The 18,018-nt window shown below is 41.7% G+C and overlaps 1 protein-coding gene across 1 annotated transcript in view; it reads left to right on the top strand.

Moving 5' to 3' along the window:
• pcdh7a (protocadherin 7a) overlaps window positions 1-17,668 on the top strand; it is a gene marked incomplete at its 3' end in the record, with an annotated part of 38,991 nt that extends 21,323 nt beyond the window's left edge. The window contains exons 4-5 of the mRNA XM_080518997.1: window positions 15,001-15,199; window positions 17,130-17,668. Coding sequence (XP_080375123.1) covers window positions 15,001-15,199; window positions 17,130-17,668 — 738 coding nt within the window. The remainder of the gene's footprint in view (window positions 1-15,000; window positions 15,200-17,129) is intronic.
• Window positions 17,669-18,018: the final 350 nt, after the last annotated feature.

Genomic DNA, 18,018 nt, shown 5'->3' with positions numbered 1-18,018 from the left:
AATAATGAGGCAGACTCCTGTGCAATGGCTCAGCTCTGTGAAACTCTGCAGAATATGACTTCATTGAAGTAGTTTCTTAACCCTAATTCCAAACCGTGATTTTTCAAAGGGGATTGCAAAATTGAGCCAGTATACATGTATACGCTTGAAGTGTGATATGAGGTTATCGATGGGAATGGCTTGGACTCTCCCCTGCTTTCTCATTAACTCTCCTCCTTCCTTCTCCTTCCACTCAATGGCCCAACGCTGCACTCAGTCTCTGGTGTATCGAACACGTTCACACTCAAACATGCTCACGCAGTCAATCGGGGGCACACGCATACACACACTCTCATGCAAGAAGTCTGTTTGCATACCAAAAGCATACTTCAGAGCTCAAAGAAAATGAAAGCCATATTAATTATACAGTCCGTTTGCGCGCGCACATACGCACACATAAACAAGAGAGAGAGAGAGCGAGAGAGAGAGCAGTTATTTTATGCTTTTCCTCTGCGTCAAAAGAGACAGAGTGTGAGAATGATTGAGTCTGCGTCAGGGAGAGAGGGAATGAGAAATGGCGCAGAGGGAGAGAAAGAGTTCACTGTCTTCCCTCTTAGTGTGTGTGTGTGTGTGTGTGTGTGTGTGTGTGTGTGTGTGTGTGTGTGTGTGTGTGTGTGTGTGTGTGTGTGTGTGTGTGTGTGTGTGTGTGTGTGTGTGTGTGTGTGTGTGTGTGTGTGTGTGTGTGTGTGTGTGTGTGTGTGTGTGTGTGTACGTACGTGCATGTCGTCTACCCGGTATAACGCCCCCTCTGTGTCCCCGAGCCACTCTCTGTCACTCACACACACTGAGACTATTGTCAAGACATTGGGCGAGGTGCCCCAAGACATTTCTGTGGCACTGTGTCTGTCACAGGGGTGATAGGGCTGAGATGGGGTTCACACACGCTCACATCGTCATGTTTTCATCACTTCAAAGGATTTCATATTGACTCCCGTTAATTTCCGGGAGGGTGAGGACTAAGACCGATGTTGACTGCAACTTTTTTAAACCTTACTGAACTGAACCCAAAACCAAGTGTTCAATTAATTATTTTTGCTTTGCCTCGGTATTGTCACTATGTGAGCATCGGTACGCTGCACAACAGCAAAATATATTCATTCACACTCAGAAACCAAATATCTTTTTTGGGCCGTGTGGGTTGTATTTATATGTAAGTAGGTGAGTTAATGCGACACTTTCCTGGAGTGCAGTGCATGATTGTGCGAGAGGGTCTGGTGCAGTTTTGTGCTTGTGTTTGTGTATGTGTGGCAAAGCTTATGTGGCGGACGTGTTTGTTTGTATCTGACAGCACATTAAGCAAAGCTATCTTTAACCTTGTAAAATGAGTGACACTGATTCTAAACTGACAGGATGGATTTCAGTTTGCCATGGCGCTCCGTCGTGTCAGCCTCTGTCAGCTCAGCCCATCCGCCCATTTTACAAAAGACAGGAGTGCCACAAAAGAGACAGGAGTGTATGTGAGAGAGAAAGGGGACAAGGAACAAGAAGAACATGAGAGGGATGTGGTGCGAGCTGCAACAGATATGAGAATAAAACAGTTTGGGAAAGTGACGGAGAGGCAGCAGGTTTAGAGAAAAAGAGTGAGGCAAGAAAAAGGAGAAAGCATTTGAGATGTTAACATAAAACGAGTGTGAACAGCAGTGAAGGTAGAGGCGGAGGAAGGAATGGAGGGATAGAGACCTTGCTCTTGTATCCGGATGTCTCTGAGGTCCTTTATTGACTCTGTCTATTGTTCACAGCAGCACTCCTAATCACTCTCAACAGGGAGGTTGTGTTTGCGTGCACTTGTGTGCGTGCTCTTGCTTACCAGCCTTGTGTGTAAGACTATGTATCTTTAGCCTCATCCTCACTTTTACTCTTTCATACACTGGCCCCCACAGAGCAGCCATTGTTCACTCTTCATCTGGTCAACCTTAATGGACAATAGCTGTGGGTGGGAAAAGCCTGTTCCTAGCACGCATACTATTAGTGTAATGGTCCAAATACACACAGACACACACACACACTCGCACTCACACTAAATGCCATCTAAATAGCAGGCATACATATGTATGGTCTCTCTTGCTCGCACACGCACACAGAAGGCCGGTTGTACACCACCATCCTGTTTGCATCTTTCTCAACAATGACCGCTGTCATGGATATGAGAAGAGATGACTGTTTTATGGACAGGCAGTGGAAAGTGATGCACATTACCGTCACACACTCACAAACACATGAACAAAAGCACTAATCTGAATCATGGGGCATTTGTCCGGTAAGCCTCGCTTTAAATTCACTCTATGAGCCTTTGTTTCTGTTTTGTTTTCCATCCTATAGATGGCCACGGCTGCACAAAAGGATAAACATTTCAAAGGCCTGATGCTTTGAATAGAGTCAGTGATTTTCAATGTGTATCTGCAGGGTGTATAGCCCAGATGGAGACAGGGAGAAGGGAGAAAGCACAATGCCAGAGTGGACAGCTTGATGGTAGCAAAGCTGCGGTGGATAACGATGCAGTAGATCTACATGCCGTGAAACACGCTCTGTGTGTCTGCCTGTTCCTGCACAAACCCACGTGCACAGCATGCCCGCAATGAAAAAACTACACACTTCCACACTATTGCATCATTAGCCTGGGCCAAACATTTTGGCCTGAGATGCTTTTTCGAAACAAAAAAGTCTTTTGTGCCAAAGAAGCTTCGACAAATTGCATCCATGCTTTGCACAATGCAGGAACTCGTGGTTGGAGGACAGGTGTGCCAGCAGGCAGCAGGACTGGTAGTTCCAGCGATGGCCACATGGGGGCTTACAACAGACTGCAGCAGTCTGAAGAGTATACATAGAGGGAGAGAGGGAGGGTGTCTGTGTGTGTGTGTGTGTGAGAGAGAGAGAGAGAGAGAGAGAGAGAGAGAGAGAGAGAGAGAGAGAGAGATGAGAGAGAGAGAGAGAGAGAGAGAGAGAGAGAGAGAGAGAGAAGAGAGAGAGAGAGAGAGAGAGAGAGAGAGAGAGAGAGAGAGAGAGAGAGAGAGAGAGAGAGAGAGAGAGAGAGAGAGAGAGAGAGAGAGAGAGAGAGAGAGAGAGAGAGAGAGAGAGAGAGAGAGAGAGAAGAGAGAGAGGAGAGAGAGAGAGAGAGAGAGAGAGAGAGAGAAGAGAGAGAGAGAGAGACCGCATAGTGCCGATCAGATGACCTCGCTGCTGCAGTTAATGTTCTCTGGCGCTCAGGACACAAGGGCTCAGGGCTCTCCCTCATACCGTGGGGCTGCTGGTACTACAAGCTATTGTGATGTCAGTAGGACGGGTGTGTCGTTGTTAGAGGTGTGTGTGTGTGAGTGAGTGACTGCGTGTGTTTGCAGAAGGGGAAAGATTAAGAGAGAAGGGGCCATCGTGAGAGGAAGGGAGGGGAGCGTGACACTGACAAGGTGTTTGCTACTACAGCAGTGCTCAATTTCTGTAATCCCGTCTTTCGTCCAATGTAACTCCCATGCCTACGTCCTGCTTTGTCTTCTTCTTCTTTGTCCCACTGCCTTGCCCTCCTCGACTCACATCCCAAAGACACACGCAGACATACACTTTATTTTGCCCCTCATTTCTACTGCCGCACTTGCCCCCCCCTTTTTTCCTCTACCTCATGCCCCCCTCTCCCTCCCTCTTCTCTCTCCCTGTTCCTTCCCTCCGCTCCCTCTCTTCTTTCTCTCTCTGCAGTGCAGCACAGTGATTATCATTCCTCTCACAGAGTCAGGCCTGATAGTCAGATACTGCTGAGCACCCTTCTACATCACCTGCTTCTGGAGGGAGCAATGGAGAGCGAGAGCTGGAGACAGAGGATAGAGGGAGATGGAGAGAGAGAGAGGGGGGGAAGAGGGGAGGGAAAAGGGTAGGGGACTGCTGGACTGCAGAAGAAGAGGAAGGAAAGAAGAAAGAGGAATGCAGAAAAGGAGAAAACGAGGGGAGGGAGTGAACAAAGTGTGAGAGGGAGCAGAGAAATATGGCTGGGGAAAAAACAGGGGGAAAGCAGAAGCATGGAGAGGGGAGGATTGCTCTTACTGCAGAGGTGGTCCCATTGCAACATACATGCTGCATAGTTATAAATGTGTGTGTGTCTGTGTGCATCATGTGCACACCTGCCAAAGTGAGCGTCCGCCAGCAGGTGTGCCGAATGCGTGCGTTTATGGTATCTGCATGGCAGCGGTGTGTGTGCATGTGTTGTGGAAACAAGACGCCTCGGCTCATCAACATCTGCGAGTCAGACAGCCGAAGAAGCGTGGCTCATATTGCTTCATCCCTCCCTGAGCTGAGTTTCAACCTGCTCCAAAACATTTTCTGCATTCTGCAAATACCACAACAGTCCACTGTCTCTCTCCCTGAAGCATTCTTCATCTCTTCATTTTGACTTCAGACAGTCTGTGATCATGCAGAGTTTTTGTCTGGAACGTTTCTTACCATACCGCAGATTCTTTTTCGCAGATGTTTGATCCTGTATTTCATTGGGTTTTTTTTGTTTTGTTTTTGTTTTTGTTTTTTTTCATTTCATTCATTGATGAGGCATTTTATTCATCATCAGTTCTCTCTCCCACGAGGCCCACGCGTTTCTTCACCTGTCTGCTTTGACCTCACGGCAACAGGGTGTAAGCAGGAGGTCGACAGCTGCACGCCAACACTGAACATGTCACTCCACCACAGCACCCTCGGTGTGAAAACAGTTTTAGATCATTTCTATATTTAAATAACAAATGTCAATATGTCTGTCATGTTCACACAGAACACAGTTTCTCCTCTGCACTGCCTTTGAGGTGTAACTTCAACAATTGGTTGCATAAAGTGTTAAGAAGCATGTAAAGCACCTTTTGCAGATTGTTTCAGTAAATGTAGACATGTAAAGAGAAATGACAATCTCCTTGTTTCAACTATGAGTTGGGCAGGTGAGAGTCATTCTATTTGGAATTTGAATGTTCTCCCTTTGCATGTGTTGGTTTTCTCTACTGCTACTGCTGTACCACAGTCCAAAACATATGCTTCAGGTTGATTTGGGTTCCTAAATGTTCATTGAATGTGGATTGCCTGTTTCCCTGTGTTTGCTAAACTAAGTGATGGATAAGCAACCTGTCCAGGCAATCTGTCCAAGTTTCTTCCATAGTCAGCTGGAATGGATGCCCCACCCAATCCCAAGTTATATAAGGCATTACAGAAGATGGATAGATGTATTGTGGCAGTGCAGCAATTTAGCCACTCTACTGAATTAAGTAGTTGTTTTAGTTGAGTTATACCTACTTTATTCAAATGCATTTCATTAATCACAAAAAACGTAAAAGGAAACCATTGAAGCTGATGTTTCTGTTGCTGATTGTGTTGATTCATCAAATGCCCTAATTGAAGTGCAAAGAAACTGCCCTCCATTTATATAAAAGAGCAGGTAAAAATGAATAAATAAATGAATGGCATTAAAAGAGGCAGAAAACAGACATAAATAAAGGAAACTACACTGTACATTGAATTCAAACAAACTAATAACTCATTTGAATTATCACACACATCTTTAGATGAGCATGCAAAGTGCTAAAATGCCCTAAAATATCAATACCAAGCTCATTATTGTTCCATATTAACTGCATTTTTATATTGTTTCTGGTGTTAAGTGTTCATTCATCCCTACAATCACTTTGCTCTCAGATGTATGAGCACACTCACATTTGCTGGCTGCATAAGCACAACATGATATCTAAACGGGCAAAACAAGAGAGCAGAAGCAAAGGTCATTTTGACTGATCAGCATTCCATATATGAAGTCAGTACTCTGACCGTTTGGTGTCAACAGAAGCATATTATTTTTCATTGTGTGCAGTAGTAGCAGCAGCAGTGTGCAGTGTCACCTTACTCATTTTGCACGGTTATTTTTGTGTTTTTCATGTATATTACATAACACTGACATTTTAGGTAGTAAACACGCGTTCGCATTATGACAAACTTGATGAAGTGACACCATTTTCATGACATAAATAGTGACTGATGCATCAAATATCTGATATCTGCTTGCCCAGACTCTCATCAAAAGCTGTGTCAAAATATTCTATCACCTATACTTTAATTATCTTTATTGCAAATTAATTATTCACTTCATACGCATATTCTATTTAAATGCCCCGGTTATTCTAACCATTCAGTGGGTCATTCTGCCCACTAGAGCTGTTAAGCCTCTTAAGGCCATAAATCTGGCTTTTAATTGAGACTTTCAGTTTTCCTTGAGGGTCACACAATCCAATTTCTGGTCTTAAAAAATGATATTCAAACTTCATATATATGGACTTGGCAAGAAGTATAGTGAATTTTCAGGCCAAAATAGCAATTGAGGAACAAGCAGAAGCCTCATTGAGTGAAAAAATTATATGGTTTATCCCCTGTTTCACCCAAAAAAAAATGCAAATGTGAAACAACAGATTTGTTATGAGAGTAAGAAAACAGAATCTATTACACAATTGTGATGCTGGTCAGCTAGCATAATTTTAACTACGGAATAATAATGAAACCAAAAACAGCATTATTTTTCATTCTCGGCAAATAAATATATAAAGTTGTCTGCTGCATAAAACAGGGAAGACAGCAAGGGTAGCACACTTTGTTGTAACTTATCCAGTGATCCTGAAATACATTGGCCATTACCGATCAAAATGCCCTTGGTCCGGTTACTATCCTCTTAAAACCAGTCTCATATCCGAATTTTTCATTAATCACTCTTAGGGCTCGACATTAAGGCTTGTCCGAACGTCCGGGGCTAGTAAAAACTTTGCTTGGGCAAGTGAATCATCCACCCACCTTGCCCAAATGGGCCAGTGCGGCTATCTAACTTTTCATGAAAACATGTCGCTGTTTGGACGTATTTTACGCTCAAAACAACGCAAAGCATCAACATGGATGTTTGTAAATCCGTTGCACAGTGAGGCGCTCTGCCGCCAGACATCAGCGTTTTAATCGCTGATGTCGCCGAGGAGAACGACATAAAAACATTGAAAAGCAGCTCCTCTGTGGTAGCAGGCGATTCACACCTCCACTAAACTCCCTGAAAATAGTCCCAATTATTTGTGCTGCATTAGAGCTGGAAAAATTGCTGTTTGTGCTGCGTTGCTAAATAATTTCCCCAGGAATTAATGAAGCGATTCTGAGGTTTGAAAGATATAACAAGTTTATTATGAGATGACGTCACGCAGACCCCCACATTGTCCAAAGTGAACAAAAATAGTTTGTACTGTTTCCTTTTCTGACCTTATACTAACTAACCTCATGTTGCATTTTGAGAGAATACATGCATACATTCGTACAGTTCATTCTTTCCTGTGGAGAAAAGTTTATTACAGCCTCGTATAAAAAATATAATTAAAAAATAGAAAATATATTTTCATCAAACTTTACTTTGGACCAGTAAAATGTGCATCGATCCAGTTAAAACTGCATGATTACTGGACCAGTGTCCAGTAAAAAATTTTGGCATTTTGCGGTCCCTGCTAATCTAATTTGTTCCAAATATAATTTGTACTTTGAATTTGTGTAAACATATCAATTCTTATCTAGTGTGAATTAAGGGAAAAAAATCCCGACACTGTAAGTGAAGAATGACTTTTAAAAACCTTATCAACCTAAATTAAACCATGTTAATTAAACTCGATGTAACTCCATATCATTTAAATTGGCGCACGAAATGATTTGCTCTGTATTCAGCATGCTGAACCAGCATACATTGTGAGATATTTAAAAAGTGATATTGAGGTCAAGCTCTTGGTCAGTAATTGATTATACATAATATCCTGGCTCTTCTTGCATGCATGAGTAAGTGAATGTGTGAACATATTTGCATCCAGAGCAGGAATCTAACTTCTCAGCTGAGCATTGTTACAGCCAACATACTTGTTATGCATGAAAGAGGAACCGCACAGTATGATTTGTAAGCAGCAAAGTTTTAAATAATAAAATCAGCCATTATACAAAGCCCCCCTACCTAGATGATGTCAAATGTAAATGAGAAAATGCATGGAGCAAAAAAGGAAAATGTGGCTCTCGTCCTACAACCATATTTGTAGTTCTGGTTTATGCATAAGGCACATCCTGTCCATTCATTATGCAGACCAGAGTGGAGCAGGGCAAAAGACAAACACAAGCAGACACACATCCAAATGTGCTCACACATCAACATTCAGATGTGCAGGTACACACACACACACACACACACACGCACACGTGTTGAATATGCAGACACATGTAACAAGAAGAGAGGGAGACTGTTAATTAACTAGAGCTCGTTAATTCTCTTTGAACCGACAGCAAGGAGGTTTACACACTAATTACCTTGATGACTGAGCCAACCTGTGCACACACGTGCCCATCGTCACAATGTATACACACACACACACACACACACACACACACACACACACACACACACGTGCATTCTCACAGGCTGACACAACACATCTTGCAGGCTTTGAGAGTCTCACACTCATACACAGGCATCAAACACAAACATAAAGGTGTGAAGACTCACTCGTGCACGTGAGCATATGCGCACACACGTGCACTGCAGCACGCTCATGCCCTGGAATACAAGCTATATTAAGAAGTGTACCTTTTTTTTGTCTCAGAGCTGCAAGATTCGGTTGGTTAAGTTTATTCTTAGTTCAGACCCATCATGCTTGTGTTTGATTCACATTGATTTGACAGGAATGACGTCACGATAGCTTTATTGTACATATATTACAGTATTGTGATACAGTATGGGAGCTGCTTTACACGTCCAGACATGTAATGACACATACACACTCCCACAGATACACGCTCACCCTGCCATGTGGATGACTGAAGTGCCCATGTCAGTATTGAACTGTAATGGCCCATGTCAGATTAAGGGGAAGGTTTTTTTTTATGTCCTTCGTCAAACTCAATTAATATTCCATCAGGCATGAATTCATAGCCCACACTGGACCTGAGCCAATTCGTCTGTACGTGCGTGCGTGCGTGCGTGCGTGCGTGTGCGTGCATCCATGCCTGTGTTCACACATAGAAATGTGTGTCAACATTCAGTAGATATTTTGAGTTATAGAGTCGTCAGCTTTTGGTACAACTGTTCAGCCAAATTGTAGAAAGTACCGATACGCACACAAACAAGCTTTTCAAGTCAGTCTGAAAAACATCAAGGAGTGCTCACAGAGAGTATTTTTCTTTTCTACATAGGTTTAAGCCGCTAACGCAGAATGGAGGCAATAAGAGATGAACATATCATATAAGCAAAGAAGATCCTCGTGTAAAAAGCCTTTCATAAAAAAGAAATCTACACTGACTGAAGATTTCTAAATGGTTTCCGAGTGTATGCGTTAAATAGTACAAAAGTGAGATAACATTGATAGGAAGAAATGGGGAAACCAGATAGTGTAACGACCAAAAGATAACTAGAAACATGAGATTTGGCCAAATATAAGAATAACGGTTTCGTCTATGAGTTAAAGGCTGAGATAGAAAAGGATGAGAGAAACGGGGGAAAGGGGGTTAGAGAGTGTAAGGGAGTTATGGGTCAATAAAGCCTGCTGTGGGGAAGTGGAGAGGGACTCATAACGAGGTCAAGGACACATCATCGATCGCCACATCATAAAGCTGACTGGCAAAGAGAAGAAAGGATGTTGGGGGGAGGGGGGAGGACGGAGGACGTGCGAGGGAGGGCCAGAGAAAAGAGGAGAGAGTGAGAGCTGTGAAAAGCAGAGTTGACTGCAGGATTGGCTGAGGAAAAAAGAGAGTGGGGAAGGGGGGATAGAAAATAAAATTATCGGGATGAAGGAATGAACGGGGGGGGGGGGGGCTCCTCTGACCAGAACGAGTGTTATAGGGGAAATTGAATTAGATGAAATCATGGCTGAACAGATGAAGTCTGTTCGAGAACACACAGACAAAGCTACCGGCACCAAAACTTCAATACCAGCAACTCATACTTTGTCAATCAAATCCTGCCCTCAGGAGCAGGATTTCTACAATCATATGCTCACTGATCCCTGGATAGTTTCTACTGTGTATTACATTCACACCTCTGAGTGTTACATGTATACTTTCATCCAGGTCTTTTCAAAACCTTCAATGTTTTCAGTCACTTAAGCAGCACAGCTCATTGCTCAATATGAATAATGTCAACATCTCCTGCATGGATTGAAATGATGACTGAAGTCAGACTAACTAACGACATATCTACAACTGTGCCTGCTTTAACCTACCATCCCCAAGTTTTGAACGGCATCCAAAACTATGCAGACGACGCATCGTTTGGTCCTTGTTTCGAAGTTGCAGCGCACCAATTTTTATGCTCTAGACTAAATTGAGTAATAACAGGACAAATCAGGTTAATGAAGTTAGCATGTTAATGAAATGGTCTCGGAAGTACCGGTACATTAACGACTTGGACTCACTCCACACGTTCCCTTATCACATATTTACTGATCTCACTGTGTAATTAACCTGTTTAAATCGGTCTCTACATTGATTGTTTTGCAGCCAAGTTTAGCAAACATTATAATTATTCTGTTATAAGATTGCAGTGTCTGATTAAAGGTAATCAGCAATTTTACACCATCTCTATCCTGTTTATTTATTGTCTTTTGTGAATACATCTCGGATAAGTATCAGAAAAATGCCATTCATTTAAAGACTACTTTTTTTTTACTTTGAATTGCGCTAATTCGAATAAAATAGAAAGTCTGCCAGAAAAAAAATACAAATCAATTAAAGGAATTAAAATAATGAATGTGCCCACATGTGCAGAGACGAGATGTAATTAACCGGTGATATATTCCATTCAGCCAATTCATTGTATTGATTGAAAATGCACAGTATAAACAATAAATACTGCTGTGATTATATACAGTCTTAGTTCAGTTCAATTCCATTTTATTCGTGCAAATTATGCCATAGCCATCTCACAGCACTACTTCTAAATAACATCAGAAAAGTTCCCTCTCAGATGTTCAGAAGTTTTGATTTTACTTTTTATAGTAGTGTGTTACATTTTTTTTTTTGTCATCACCTCTGGGTTTTGCAGTAACAACCCATTAATATTAACATATTAACAACAGTGTTATAAACACTGGACTGTCTTGTTATTCTAGCACTGCCGGTCTGGAGTCTCTCTCTTTACTGCACAATGACTCTACCAAAACAGTTGTGTTGGCAGTTACTATTTTACTAAATAACTGTTTACTCCATCAATTCTGTAACAACAGTCCATTTTACAGCAATTTGAAAGATGGCCACTGTCACTAATGCTAAGATCAGTGTGTAGCCATGATTCATGTAATACATAAGAAGCCATAAATCAGAATGAGCTTATTCCATTATTAAAGTTGTCTGCTGCTGTCTGCATCTTCCGCTATTTTGCCTCTGCTTATTTGTGTTGCAATTATTCGTGAATCTCTTTCTTTTTTGAATCTCAAACTTTTTAGTGTAAATTATAATGAATTTCATTTTTTTTTTAAAAAGGAACTGTACAACGTGTAACTCGTTGATCATTTTCAGCACATTTTAATGTTTCTTGTCACATCTTTCTGTCTCAAAAGGTGTGTAAGGGCTGAAATTAAAAGCCTTTTAGTGGTTTCATCCAAAACGTTATCCATTATGTGTGAGGTTTTAACCTAATCTTCTGCTAATCATGAATTACTTTTATGATTCACTCACTTCCTTTTTGTAGTTTTAACAACTCAACTGGATGGGTTGTTATAAATCCGATCCACATATGCCTCCCTGATGTTTCATCAAGTGCCATCTATCCCCAGCCTTTGGATTTCCCTGACACTTCAGTTCATGACTGAATGTCTGCATGCATTTGTACTGCCATCAGTGTCAGCTGCTCAGTGCTGAACTGACAAATGTTACTGCATAATAACATGCGAAACATCAACGTGGTTACACTGCCATTGTGAGTAGCAACAGCTTTTCACTCAAGCCACTTTTGCTTAAAGCTGTTTATTGCGTTCATTACATTTTTCACCATCACCAATTGTATGTTTGACTTCCGAGATTAAATACTTGACAAGATTTTGTTGCACAAATAGGAAAATTAACAGCTTTTTAAAGTTATTTGAGTATGACAAGTATCTTTTTAGTTTTTGCCACAAGCTAAATAACACTTAACTTTTTCCACCACAGCATAAATGAAAAAAGCTCATAAATAAATTGTGGCGTTACATGGCTTAAAAGCTCTTTTGAAATTGTACAAATGATTTTTTTTGTTGTTGTTATTTGAAAAAGTCTTGAAATACCTTGAGAACTGCTCCAACTGTTGTTAAATGACCTTGGTTTCTTCAGACATTGCTGAGCATATATTGGAAAAATTGTACGCTTAGCTCTGTGACAGTAATGTCATGGTAATACAAGAGACGCACAAAATGGGTCTGACAATAATCCCCACTTCTTAGTAATTTAATTTTCTTTCCTTTTTTCCCCCTCTCTTCATATCCATTGAACACAAGGCTAAAGAAGAGCAGTGTTTGAAGACATCATTTATCTCTTTTTTTGTCATCAGAAATAATTATAATTTTGCATCACTATCATCATGAAATGATTATTTTGTGATCATGAAAACAAGTGGTGCCATGATGTGGAGTTTTTATTTTTCAATGATCTAAGGAAAGCTGTTTTGACAGCCGGCTAAGTCACGAAAAATAAAAGAAATATTTGTGATGCTGACATCTCTGATCTCAGAGGAAAAAAAAAGATTATGGTGATATCACGCATTTTTCTTTTTTTCCCCCTGACAAGACAACAAAAAAGATTGTTATCCTGATTCTCTCTCTGATATAATTTCACCCAGTTCCCCTTTTCCTTTCAGCGTTTGCCCCTTGTCTGAAGAAGTGGAAAAGAGGTTGGACTTCATCTAAGCTAATGCTCTAAAAATACATCGCTCTCTCTCTGTGGAGAGTTAAAATGAAGCCACCGAGATTCCAAGAACTGCTGGCTTTCCACTAGACTCTTAATATCGTCTTCTTTCTCTGCCGTGCTTGTAGTTGCCATCCCTGCTGTCTGAGTCACTTTCTCTCATCCCCCCTTTCATCTGAATGTTGTTAAGGAGAGGCAGAAGAAACAAGTGCTCCGTTAATTTCCCCCTTCTGCCTAATTAATTTCACTGTGTTCATCTTTTCTCTTTCCGCGCCTGTTCATTAGGTGAACTGTTCAAATGTTTCTCTTCCCTCTGCATTAAGAGGAAATGGTGGAGCCTTGCCTTTTATTTCAGCTGTCCATCAGTTCCTTCCAGATTATCCGGAGGTGTCGCTCAGAGCCAAAAAAAATGTTCCTCCCTAATCTGTTTCTTCCTTCTGCTTCCTCACGTTCTCTCTTCACGCTGCATGTTTCAAAGTCGATGTAGATTGAAAGGGTTGTAATTTTGTGAGCAGATAAATGAATATGAGAGGAGATTGGTGGGGTGTTGTATAGAAAAGGGCTTCCTGGTGCAGTATGATCCCTTCGGGCCAGACAGAGTTATTTAACTCTGAGATGTTCTCTCAGCGTGGACTTATTAGTCTTTTTTTTTTTTTTTCCCACGGCAAAGTGAAAACCACTCTGCGAACTAGACTGAGGTGATTTATGAGTCAAAGTCACAGCAGGTGAGATGCTCAGTTTGTCTGAATGACGTAACTCATTGATGAAAAGACTTCCACTGCAGGATTGTGACGCTCTGTTGCTGGTCTGTGTTCACAGTGATGAGTGAGGACTTGCTTTTAACAGGCTCCTGGCTGCAGTTCAGGCTTCACAAATAGAAGCCTGTCATCTTTATATATTTACTTTGGTAACCATCCAATTAAGTTTTACATAGCATTCTGTTAGCCTCTTTGTGTTACCACCACCAGAAGAAACTAAAGTAAAACTTTGAAAGGTTTAGAAAGCAGAAAGCTTTTAAAGCAGGATCCCAGAGAAACTGTGAATTCAAGCAAGCTTCATTTTGAATTAGGTCAAAGTAGTCAAAACTCAAAACATCAATTAAAGGGGGGAAAAAAACAACAGACAGCTGTAGCCTCAGGCTAAAATGAACAAAAAGTAGGGAAAATTATCCAACAACCTTAACTTACCTCACTGAAAGCATCCATTCCTCCATCTTCTACCACTGTATCCAACTTCAGTTCATCGGGACTCAAGCCAATCCCAGCGGACTATCAGCAAATGTAAGGTAGACACTGCACAAGTCCCAAATCATCACAGGGAAAAACAACAGTTTGACCGGTAATCTTCAGGCCAAAATAAAATATCAAGAGTGAAGGATGATCCTCTTTCCCACAAAACCTTTCTTTATGTGCTCCTGGCTTTCACCTGTCATCAGTTGGGATTACAAACGGCTCTCAGCCGCAATAACTTGGAAAATGGGTGTGGATTGACATTATAGGTAGATTATTTAATGAGATTATTTTAATCGTGTTTCTTGTGTTGAAGAAATCCACAACCATATACTAAGACAAACAAAACTAATAATAATGTCAGTCGTCAATGAAGTTAAAATACAAAGATTTAACTTTATTTCCTCTGGATTTACATTGCTGGCATTTCTTGTCTTCATAAAATCATGTGACATCAGTCAACATATGAATTCATATCATTCACTAAGATGGTGGCGTTGAGGCTGGAGTCCATGTTACCCAGCTGCTGCTCTTAGGCACCACTCCAGATGAGAAGTGGCTCTGGGCAGGCCAGGAGGGTTGTAAACATCAGCCATGTCCAGCAGCATTAATCTAAACTGGGATTAAAAACCAACTGAAAACTTTGAAAGACTGCCGTGATTCGTTGATGACTATTACCCCGCATTGTCGCAGCTAAGCCCATAATCAAGGCGAACATGATCAGATAATCCCAGTATGTCTTTGCAGACCCCTGCCCAACAGCCTAATCCTCAGATTTAGAAACTCAGATTAGGAATCTTGGATGATTAATCCCATATTGTGCATGTGTGTGTGTGTGTGTGTGTGTTCCCTGTAGGGGACCCTTCGCCGGGTGACCTTCTCCGTGGTGAGCCAACCCCAGGATGGCGGTTGCTATGACAGTGGCCTGGAGGACTCGGAGACCCCAAGCAGCAAGAGTTCAACTGGGCCACGTTTGGGATCCCTGCCACTTCCCGAGGAGGGCTACGAGCGGACCACACCGGAGGGCAGCGTTGGGGAAGAGGAGCACGTGGAGAATGGTACACACAATATTCCACTGATATAGCATATGGCCAGTGGAGTTCACTGGACACGCATTTTAGTCTCTTTTTTTTTTGTTGTGTGAATTGTATAAATTTTTGGATCACACACAAACTTGCAGTCCTATCTTTGTTGGACCTTTTCATTAATTGTTGTGTTCTCTATTATTAATCATCACAACCTAGTGCCTTACTTTAAACCTAACTCTAACCTATAGTCTGAAAACTCTCATATATATCCTGTGTGGCCTAACTGTATAGGTGTCCTCACTTTCTAGTGAGAAAAGTGAAAAATACAAGGCCACGCACACACACACACACACACACACACACACACACACACACACACACACACACACACACACACACACACACACACACACACACACACACACACACACACCCGGATGCACATGCTTGACACAAATAGATTTATTGGAACCCTGACTTGCTGTCAAGGTCTCTGGAGTCTTTTCTTTCCACAACAAAATGGGAATGTGTTTTATACAATAAAGCAGGGGTCCCACGTACGTGTACACGCATGCTCTGCACATATTGTATGTGTGAGAGCTTCTGTTCTGTGTATTATGTGAAGGATTTTTTTTTTTCTTTTAGAGACACTGATGTGTGGCAATCTGTTGTGCCAAAGGCTCATCTGTGGCCTTGTCCTGAGCCTCGCTTTTACAAAAAAATAGTGTTTTACCCTTTTTTCCACAGTCTTTGTCAAGGATGACAAGAAACAGAAATTTATTTTTTTTATTTATTGATTTTTTAAATCTTTTTGTATCTCTTGCCGCTGTGTACGGTCATGCCAATGCAGCAACAACAGTGGCAACACACCAAGGTCATTGTAACCTTGGTGACTGACTATTTCTTGCGCTCTCAGTTTGTGCTCTTCTGGTTAAATGCTTCAATTTAACCAGCGTGTGAAATCTTGAGGATTTTGTGGAACTTTAATACATTTTTGTCACGGTCAGATGGAGAGAGGAACTGAACAGAGAAGTCATTGTGTTGTTATAATTATACTGCATAATTATGAGCTTGTTTGGTTTTACATGAATTTACTGCCTCTGCGACTGCTGCACAGAAATGTGATTCAGAATATAACTGCAACACTGTGAAATTCCAGAAAAACTCGATTTACAAAATCAAACTTAATGCTAGTGTTGTTTTCATGTGGGCACTAGATACCAATGGGGTTTTCTAACTGAATCTCTGTAACATAGTCACTTTGCAAATGATTGGAAAGTCATATTTACCATCACTTCCATCAATTTAATTGTAGCTTAACCTTTCCTCTATTGACTCATGAATGACCTGTTTCCATATATGACCACTGTAACTTTTGACCCTGCATGGCATTAACATTTAGTCTCGACCAATTGAACTGCTCCCCTGGGAAACAACAAATATTAATCTTTTCTTTTATGGAAAGAAAGTCCCACTTGCCATTGAAACTACCAGTAATTATGACGTCTTTGGCATCGATAAACCTTTGGTCTGACCTCTTCTTTTCACCTTTCATGTAATGCTGAACTTTTTTTTTTTTTAAAACACTCATTAGAAGTCAGCGATTTTCATTTTGCTCAGACAGCATTTTTCTTCCTTTCTTGTTCCCTTCGTATTCTACCCCCTCCTTTATAACCTTAGTCTCATCCCTTTTTTTTTCTTTTTGACCTATTTTTCTTTCTCTTGTCTTCCTCATCCAATGTTCCCCCCATCTCTTCTGCGGCACCTTTTGTTTAACTGTCTTTTCATGGCTTCTTGGTGGCGTAGTGTACTCCGTAAAACTGCAGCTGCTTCAGTTCTATTCCAGTTAGAAAGTTTGCCGGGTGGCATTCATGCTCAAAAACAATAAATGAAGGCAGCAACATCAGCATAACATTTTTTTAAATGTTTTGTCTTCTTTTCACCGTTCTTGTCGATCCAGATGCCAGGCAGCTTCCAGATGTGGCTCTAACAGGAAAGTGCACCAGGGAGTGTGATGAGTTCGGACACTCTGACACATGCTGGATGCCGGTCCGTGCTTCGCCACGGCAGCGGCAGCGCCATGGCAGCGACCCTCCACGACTTTCGACCTTCGCACCGGGAGATGACAACAACAATCTGCGCGGTAACGACCACGAGAGCGACAGTGAAAGCGCCGGCAGTGCAGGGAGCTCCGAGCCAGGGGTGGTCGTCAGCGGTGAAGGTCAGAGATTACCTTTAGTTAACGGGGATCCCCTCGGCACCCTGGGCAGAGGAGACCGCAACAGGAACATGGGCGATCACAACCGCAACCTTCTAAATCGCAAGATGACTTCGGCTTCCTATGACACGTTTAGCAGCGCAGGCTTTGGGAGGCGCCAGCAAGAGGAGGAAGGAGGAGAAGGCCAGAACCCCGCTGAAGTCATACCACTGACGCGGACAGGGGGGGACTACAAGACCACATCCTGCCTCACGTTGTCACGCCGTGAAGTCTACCTGTGATGGCCTTGCAGTGGAGCAATCGCCACTGTACGATCGCCATTTTTTTTTTTTTTTTTTTTTTTTTTTCAAACAAAAAAGAGCGAAGGTTGAAACTTCACTGACAAGACATCCGCACTGACTTTTAATCGATGAAGATGTGAGCAGATTTCAAGAAAGATGTTCTCGGAAAGTTAATATCAAACTGGAACTTTTGGATTCTGAGTAATATTTATAGGCACTAAAACTCGAGCAGAGTGGATCAACTGTTTTCAGAGCTCTGGCTGGGAGTACTTTTTTAAAAAAAAAGAAAAGAAAACATTTTTTTTTTTTTTTTATCCACTCGTAAAAGTTACCTACAGGCAAAAATCCTA

This window comes from Blennius ocellaris (genome assembly GCF_963422515.1).
Source record: "Blennius ocellaris genome assembly, chromosome: 3".
NCBI classification, from domain to species: domain Eukaryota; kingdom Metazoa; phylum Chordata; class Actinopteri; order Blenniiformes; family Blenniidae; genus Blennius; species Blennius ocellaris.
This window is presented reverse-complemented; position numbering and strand designations above follow the sequence as displayed.